Genomic DNA, 9,036 nt, shown 5'->3' with positions numbered 1-9,036 from the left:
GTCCATAGTCATACCTTGTGTTCACTGGTCTCAGCAGCAGTCTCAGGGATGTGATCTTGCGATATGGCTGAACTCTGAATTGCTGCTGCCACGGCTAACCATTGAAAACCTAAGCAAATGGGCTATCTACAAGGACCCACATGTGGCCAACACTCATGTGATGACGGTCTGCAGTGGGAGGCAGAAGACATCACTGACGACATGCTAGAGATGGAATTCATGCAGAAACAGGTACAGGTGGTGTCTCCAGTATTGGAATGAAACTGAACTTCTCCTGATTTTCAGTAATATATCTATGCATTTCAGATGTACATGTGTGAAGATCACCATGTAGAAGCTGAGGAGATCGAAGATCTAACCAGACTGGAGTATGTGTTGTCGGTGGTATTCTGCAGCTAATTAAAGGTCATGGGGGCTTGCTTGTTATCCTTCAAAGCTACTGTTGGCTCAAAACCAAAAATCACATTATAAATCTTTGTCCACCACATGAAAAAATTGAATTAATTTGGTGGCTATCATAGCTGAATAATGGATGCTCCTCAGTAAAGCTAAGTAAAAGGCTGAATTGCACTATTAAAGCTATGGACGTGCAGTGAATCAGATGGGGAGGAGCACTGCTGCAGGGGGTACTCCTGACACTTTTGTGTATAGTGCATACCCAGGCTTTGCTGCACAGAGAGTGCACACTGAATCTCTGCAGTCGCACACTAGAGCGAGCAGCTCATCCTAGTTAGCAGACTTTCTTACAGATGCATCTAGGGAACTCTACCTCTCCTGTCAAATGGTTCCTAGTCTTGAAATGGGATATAAAAAAACCAAATATACTCTATGAATGGGGAGAACAAGATTGAGAGGCTGATGTGACTTTTGTGGTGTTGCAGAGGGACGGAACTGGGAATTTGACATACCCTTCTTGTTGCATGAAGTGGGTACTAAGCCAGGAAGACTTGCACGATGAAAGGCACATTTTTATGTTGTTTGCCTACTGACACTGGTATCTGTGGCTTTAGCAACTCCTGTTGCCTTCAGCTATGGCAGACTCAGGCCCTGCATCTTTAACAGCTCTTGAATCATGGGTTCACTGCTGTTGTTGAAAGAGGAGCACCTAAGACTGCTTCTCATGTCCTACATGTCCTGCACCCTCTACCCTTGCCATCCTGTTAAGAGAAACAACTGTAAAGGCTGTGTGCAAGGAGATGTGATCACATGGAGATGGACAGGCTGGATATTCTGAGCATTGGCTTTTCTCTCTGATGTGTTTAATCCCGGATATGTTGGAACCACGTGAAAGCAGTGAATAGTTTCAGATCCAAGCCTCCTACAAAATCCCTGGGAGAGTAGAAAGGTTAATATTAACACATAGAAGTGAAGCTTATGGCTGACAAGTCCTTTCCTCTGTTCATAGGGAAGTCTGTGAGAGCTCAGTTCTGCTGTGTTTGAAGAAGAGGTTCCATCGCAATCTTATTTATGTATGGGTAGTGATTTTTTGTTTTGTTTTGGGGGGGGGGGTTTGGTTTTCTTCAGTGCTTATTAATTCTGAACAATAAGCTTTAAGAGAATATAATTTCTATCATTCCATCAAGCTTTAATAATGCACCAAGCATCTCAGGATACTCCATTACTGGGAAAAGTGATAAGAAGGATACTTACACTGCTTTTGCTCAGAGAATGGGTAGCATGAAATATTTGTGGTAAAATAGAATTTCTCTTTAATTTTGGTATTTGTTGCCAAGCCATGAGCATACTTTGGTTCAGTTTTAGCCTCAGCTGCTCCTAGTGGAACTCTACTGTCTTGGCAAAGCAATTCTGAGTAAAAATTGTGGCTCTCGAGAATAAACTTCAGAGTTTCTGTGAACATTTCACAGTGTTACAGTCCAGAGCTACTTCTGGATGGCTAGGTGTTCTCTTTTTCATTTACTGGCTCAGGTGTTCAAACCTGTGCCTGTAATTTCATGTGAAGCTCAGAGAATCGACAGTGACCAGTGAAGATAACCATGGATCAGAGAGTTCCCCTTTACCCCTAAATATTAATGACAGAGCTTTGAAAATGACCACTGAAAAATTGTGCTGTGCCCTGAATAAGTTGTCAGTATAGTCAGAATCGACAGTATTCCTTCCAAAGTAATTTTAATCTTTGTATTAATCACAGAATCACAGAAACACTAGGTTGGAAAGGACCTTCAAGATCATCAAGTCCCATTCCTCATTCAGAAAATTCTAAGAAGCCATCAGATTTTTCTGCCTTTCTTATTTTTGTCCTAGACTTACATTGGGCAAATTTTGATTTCTGTGAATCCTTTCAAAGACCTTGGTATTGTAACCAAAGTGGATAAAGTGAAATAAAGAATGCCTGCCTTTTAACACTACATTGGTGTTACGAGGTTTATTCCCGATTTCGGTGACAGTATCTACTCTGAAGATGTGGCTACCCAGTATCACCAAGGGACTCTCTCAAAAAATGCCCCGTATGTTTCTCTTTTTCAAATAACTCCGTAAACTCTGTGCTGTTTGTGCTCTGGAAAGTGTTTTATTTTCCTCCAGTTGTCTGATAGAGCAGGATGAATGTCACAGTTGCTTGGACCTGTAATGCTACAGAGCTAAACTATTTAGGTCAAGTTTTTTGAGCATTGCTTGAAGGTCCTGAATTCAATGCCTGCTGGGACTGTTACATGTCCTGTACCTGAGGAGTTCTGGCAGTATGCGCTCCCCACTGCCAACACTGGTACAACCCCATCAGATCTGGGAACATGGGCAGGTTCCTCTAGTGCAGACAATACTGCTGGTGTCCCTTATAGTAAACACTACGGCACAGGTTAGGATGAAGGGGTCCTGGAGGAACCCGAACTTTGCAATAGCTTGTAACAGTGATATTAAACTAATATCAGCAAAGAACAAAGCTCTTATTTCCCTGGTTCCTCACATTTCTCATATCAAGGTAATGGCCCATCTCTAGTGTAGATCACTGGTGACTAACCTTTTGGTGCTGTGTTTGTGAGGTAGAAACATGAGGTCAGTTAACTGGGGGTTTCTTTCTGTACATCTAGACACATCTTTGCCATAGCAGAAATGGCCTACACGCTATCCCTGTCATCACAGCAAGAGCAGTGTGTCATCATCAGGTAGGAAATAAGGGTGCTTTTCCAAAGCCTTGTTAACTTCTTTATGTAAGGCTTTCATCTTTTTATTTCACTGTCCATGAGTTTAGCATTCTGGCTCTTGTGTGAAGGCTGTCAGTAGAGAACATGATTTTTATTTCACTCTGCACAAATACAGTTTGAATTTAACTTCACATCAGTTTGGAGGAGTGGAAGAGAAGGCGTTTGGCATTTCACAGTGGACTCTTATTTGGGTCTATATTTTGTCAAGTTGTCTCAATGTTTCAAACAGTATGTGACAGATCTTCATTTGTTGTAAATCAGTACAGCTCCACTGATTTACTGTAACAGGTCTTCTGATATGTCTAAATTAGGTAATTTTGTTTTGATGCCCTCTTCCTTACTTCTTGTTCCTCCAGTGGACACAGTGGATCAGGTAAAACAGAAGCTGCCAAAGCAATTGTACAATATCTGACCACGCTGTACCAGAGATCAGACTGTCACAGGATCAGACAGGTAAGTGGCAACTGAGATTGGCTTTATGCTGTGATGGTTAGGCAAGGAGTAAAAGCCAAAGACAGGGTAAAGGGGCCATACTGTTTATGTTATTTCATTGTTCCTGTTTAACTGTGCTGGACTTTGGATGGCTTGTCGTTTGAGGTAAAGCTCCTTTAAAGACAGGAGGGCAGCTGCTGTATTTGTTATTCTGTATTTTAGTACCTGGGAGCCCTGATGCTGTATAGAAAACTGTATCTGTATGAATAGAGGAATGATACCTGCCTTAGAGACCTTATAACAGTGAATCTGAACAAACACAGAGCAGAAGTGAAAGATCATAGCAGTGAAGGTAAAAAGCTCATAGAGCAACTCGCCAGTGGCTAGGAGTAATGATACTAAGATAAATTTAAGTAGAGACTCTTTAGCCAGGCAAGAATTATTTTAGTGAAGTCCCATTTTTTCTTGGATTTTCAACCTAACAGTTACTTAAGTCCGTTTTGGGTTTAAAAGCCCGTGATTGCTACTGAAGTGTTCTCTCCTCCTTTTCTCCAAGCCCTACAATGTCCTACCAATCCTGGAGAGTTTTGGGAATGCCAGAACCATCCTGAATGACAACTCAAGCCGTTTTGGAAAGCTTCTGAATGTCTATCTGCTACAGTGAGTTAAAGGAATGTCTTGGGATGCTGTCCTTCCCAGCTGTATAGGGGTGCTTGTGTGAGAAAAGGTCTAGCAGTGCTTAGAGCTCATGCAATAGCCCTCCCTCCCCTACACTCTTATTATCATCAGGATAGGAAGAGGGTGAGGTGACACCCCTATTTTGGTTTTAGGTTTCTGCCACAAAAGAATAGATCTTCACCTTTCAAGATGGGTGATAAATTAAGAACATAAGAATGGCTGAAGTGGTTGATACCAAGGAGCCATCTAATACAATGTTGTGTCTCTGACACTGGCCACAAGCATTCTCTGAGGCAACAGTAAGAATGGGCCAAATACACAAAATGCTTTTCGCTAACACTCTGTTAGCGCTTAACCATTTGTAGCAGCTCAGGAGTTTTTCTGAGACTCTTGTGGTTTTCCAGTTTCCTTTTGGACTTGTATAAACTTCATGCCTTTGCAACAGTCTTTGGCAAGTGTTCTACAAGTCTAACCAGTTCCCTGAAAAACAACTTTTTTGTTTTGAACTTGCCTCCTTTCTAACTTCTGGTTTACTTTTTTCTTTTCTTTATCTGTTGCCAAGCACTCAGCTGATATTTTCATGGAACTGCCTATCATAACTGTAAGGTCTCAGTCCTAAGCAGCAGTGGTTAACTCGGAGCCTGCTAGTTTATATGTGAAACTGGGATTATTTTGGCCGGTGTGCATCACTTTACATTTATCTACAGTGAATTTCATGTGCCATTTTGGTGCTCATTCAGCATTGTAAGGTCTGTCTGCATTTATTCACAATTGGCCTTCATCCTCACTGCCTTGAATAATTTCATACAACCAGGAAGTTTTGTCACATATCTTTATCTGTCACACTTTATCTCCTCTTTTAGGTCACTTATCAAACCTTGAGTTACGCTCACAGGTCAGAGCACAGACATTTTATGGTAGTCTAGTGGTTGCCTCCCACTGTTAAGAGGATTAGCCATTTACTCCTACCCATGTCAGGACTGTGGTTGCTTGGTTTCCCTGAAAGTCTCACAACTTTGTCAAAACCTTTTGGAAATTCATGTAGATGATATCCCTTAGCTCATTCTTACCTGCAAATTTGTCTTCCTCTTCAAATGACTCCAGGAGGTTTGTGAGGCAGGATCTCCTTTTACAGAAGCCATATTCACTCTTCTCAAATCAATTGTATATATGCAGGTGCTCACTAATTAAGCCCTTCATTACACATCTGCCTAATCTGCATGAGATGCATGACAGGCTTAAAGGCCTATAGGTCCTTGCATGCAGCTTAACTCCAGGCTGCTAGCTGCATGGCCCACTATTGCTGTAGTACTTGAACATCCTGGTTTTGGTCCAGGATCACTTTGTGCAAGATGCAATTAAATTACAAAACAAAAAGGTGATCCCTGTCCCCACAGGTTATCAGCTTGACATGTGAAATGGGTGGCCAAGGTCAGATGGAGGAGTGGTAATGCAACAGCAATCAGATATGGCTGAAGTGAAGGGACATGGCATGTTCCCTGGACTATTTTCAGGACATAGCCTGAAAGTCTAAGTCAAGTCCAAGCTCCTTTGTACTCTGGAGGCTGTTCAGAACCCAAACTTGAATCTATATGTTTCATAGCTGCTTTCTTTGGAATAGTCTGATACAAAACACCAGTGCTGGAAAGCTCCAAAAGTCAGACCAAATTGGTCAGTTCATACCCTTGTTTCTCAGCAACAATTCCCTCTGCTAAACCCTCGGAGAAATGGATCTACAGAAAACCTGTCCCTAGCTTCTGACAGTATCTGTTGTTGCCTTATGCTCAGTGGTGTCGTGGTGGGAACATCCATCTCCCAGTACCTGCTGGAGAAGTCCCGTGTGGTATTTCAGGTGAGGACCAATGAACCCCTCCTTCCTAGAGGGATCCCTCTTTACCTTATTCATATTTAATCTTAAATTTACTGTTAAATAACAGGGATAGGAATAAGTGTGAGAATTGTCTCCATTTCTTCTGTTAGTAAGAAATATGGCTCGTCTGTGTAGCACAAGGTATTCACTTATTTTATTTGAATAAAATAAGAGATTGCTCTTATCTCTGTCTGAAACAGGTTGAATGAAGCCACTTATTAGAGATTACTGGAAGTTAAATCTTCCCTCAACTGATTTTTCCTAATGTCTGGAGTGTAGAAAAGGTCAGATATTAGAGTTGTGTGACAGGGACTGCTCTCAAACAGAATGCTTTTAAGGTGTCAGTGAGAAACCCTGGAACCTTTTCAAATGAAATAGTTCCTGGGTGGCTTCTGGCCTCATCTTGCTGACCTCAGAGTTTCAGTGTCCTGCTCTTTGAGTGTTTGGTTCATGGCAGCATGTATTCTGTAGGATTTTGGAACTGGATATGAGTCAACACTATGAACTGTGTCCTCTGTCAGGCCCATGGTGAGAGGAACTACCATGTGTTTTATGAGCTACTGGCTGGGCTGCCTATGGAGCAGAAAGAGGAGTTGTACTTGCAAGAGGCAGAGTCTTACTTTTACCTGAATCAGGTAAGCGATGTGAGGATGCTCTGCAGCAGCTGATAGCTTGAAATGGCCAAGACTTCTCTTTGGTTAGTGAGGCAACTAGAGTGGTAACTTTGCTTCCCTCCCGATGTGTCCCTCACAGGACTATGCTAAAATGCGCTCTGCTCCTTCTCACACCTGACCTAAAAAGGACTGCCTTTTTCTTTTATGTGATCTTTTTCTCACCTTTCAGGCCCTTTCTGCTCCCAAAGAAAGCCTTTTAAAAAAGTAGTCCTCTTGTAGGCCCACGACTCCACCTTGTGGTGAAGAAATCCTTTTCTCATTGGCTTTCCTTGCATTTGCAATTTATTGTGGGACGGAAAAGAGCAGGGGATTTTTCTTTCCACCTTCGGCAGAACACTTGCTTCATTTGCTGAGTCAATGGGTGGAAATTTTAAACCACTGAAATTTACTGCTGATTACAATCTATTTAAACTGGAAGATTGTTTGCCAGGCTTATGGCAAGCCATCACCTTGGAGCACGGTTTCTTTTGTTTAAGAATGTTTTCCGTACTCAAGGAGTTCACAGCAATAGCAAGATACCTTTCCCATTTCAGCTGTGTGGGTCAGTTTTCCAAGGTGGGCAAACTCTTTACAGTAGCTATGGTCATATGAGGAATCCTTGACGAATGATTGCTATCATCTTTCCTTCAGGCAAGGAATGGACAAGTACCATTAATGACTCAAGGATGAAGGGCAATTAAGGGCCCATCCCTTAATGAGCTGTTGTTCCTAGTTGGCAAAGGTTCTATATTGTAAACTAAATTTTTCAACAGGGTAGCTAACAGGAGTGTCTCAGCTTGCTGCAGAAAAGTGAAAAAGATCAGATTGTGCATAAAGAAGTTATCAGAGACTGACAAAAATCTCTCTTGGATCTTGGTCTTGGCAAGACAAAGCCCAAGGGCTGCCTGGACCTCATTCTTGTCCTCATCTGAATCTGGCTATCAGCTGGAAATTTTTGTCAAGGAATGCCCTTGTACACAAATAGGATTGACTGTGAACTTTAGGGTCACAGCCAGTTGATAGGAGTGTCCTCTTGTAGAGAAAAGCACAAGAAGAATAAGAGTGCCCATGTTGTAGTGAAGCTCTGTGGCAGACGAGTGAGACTGTAACCTAGGATGGCTCTCTAGGTGCACAGAAACCCATTTGCTTTCATACATTGGGTTCTGGTACTATTTGGGGTAGCAACTCTGACATGACTTAGATGGGAGTAGATTCTGGCATCCCCTGCTCTTTCAAGCTGTGCTCCAGCAGTGGGCAAGAGGTAGCTGGGGTGCCTATATTGGAACTGTAATAAAAACTTAGCATGTGTTGGCGAGAAAGATCTTACTCTCAAACCTCCAGAGAGAAAAGAGACTGGTCTGTCATGAATGCTGAGCTCCCACTAGTGGTGTCTTTGGTCTTTTTATTTCAGACTTCTCCAGTCCTTAAAACATTGAACTACTTCTCTGAAGATTGCTGCTGGTGGTTCAGCTCCAGCCTGGGGCAAAAGGGCCTGACAACAATTATCTGTCCCTATTCTCTCAGGGCAGAGCCTGTGACATCCTGGACAAGGAGGACAGTCAGGACTTTCTGGTCTTGGTGCAAGCTCTGGAGGGAATCAGCCTCTTGGATGATCAGCTGACCTCCACCTGGGCTGTCCTGGCTGCCATTCTGCAACTGGGGAATATCTGCTTTACCTCCTATGAGGTAGACTAATCCTTGGCATCTTGGGAATGGGCTATTTGTGCTGAACATTGCTGTTATCCCATGTGATGGGACCAGGGACATTATTCTTGACTGAAGATGATATCCTTTGAAAACTATTCTGTTCTTTTGATATTAGTCACTAGACTGACCTAGGCAAGGACAGAAGATGGGAGGCAACCAAAGGTCATTAGAGCTTGGGTGGCTCTTTGAGGAGCTGAAATGAACCCAGGCGCTGGTGTTTTGTCCAGGCTGTGACCAGCTCTGTGTAGTTGAAGTGCTGTAGAGAACATAAACTCTAGTGGAACATAGTATCCCATCCATAGTTGAATCTTTTGTTCTTCTCCATTATTTAGAAAGAATCCTATGAACATGCAGCCATTGCCAGTGACACGGAGATTCAGACTGTGGCCAATTTGTTGCATGTCTCGGCAGACTTCCTGCAAAGTGCTGTCACTCACCGTGTAACTGTGAGTACCTTTTTGGTGATTTCTCATTCATCCTGAAGCGTGATAGAGCCCAGTTGCTCTGTTAGCAGAAGGGCCACCACCTTAGAAGGTCC

The 9,036-nt window shown here is 42.7% G+C and overlaps 1 protein-coding gene across 1 annotated transcript in view; it reads left to right on the top strand.

Annotated features, from left to right (window-relative positions):
• Nucleotides 1–3,066: 3,066 nt before the first annotated feature.
• The window catches only part of MYO15A (myosin XVA), a 39,603-nt gene continuing 33,633 nt past the window's right edge, over nt 3,067–9,036 (top strand). The window contains exons 1-7 of the mRNA XM_010296176.1: nt 3,067–3,119; nt 3,515–3,611; nt 4,147–4,250; nt 6,057–6,120; nt 6,660–6,773; nt 8,316–8,477; nt 8,831–8,944. Of these exons, the coding sequence (XP_010294478.1) occupies nt 3,067–3,119; nt 3,515–3,611; nt 4,147–4,250; nt 6,057–6,120; nt 6,660–6,773; nt 8,316–8,477; nt 8,831–8,944 (708 nt within the window). The remainder of the gene's footprint in view (nt 3,120–3,514; nt 3,612–4,146; nt 4,251–6,056; nt 6,121–6,659; nt 6,774–8,315; nt 8,478–8,830; nt 8,945–9,036) is intronic.

The sequence above is a fragment of the Phaethon lepturus genome, unplaced genomic scaffold, assembly GCF_000687285.1.
Source record: "Phaethon lepturus isolate BGI_N335 unplaced genomic scaffold, ASM68728v1 scaffold22960, whole genome shotgun sequence".
NCBI lineage: Eukaryota > Metazoa > Chordata > Aves > Phaethontiformes > Phaethontidae > Phaethon > Phaethon lepturus.
Note: the sequence above shows the minus strand (reverse complement) of the source record. Positions and strands in the feature narration are given on the sequence as shown.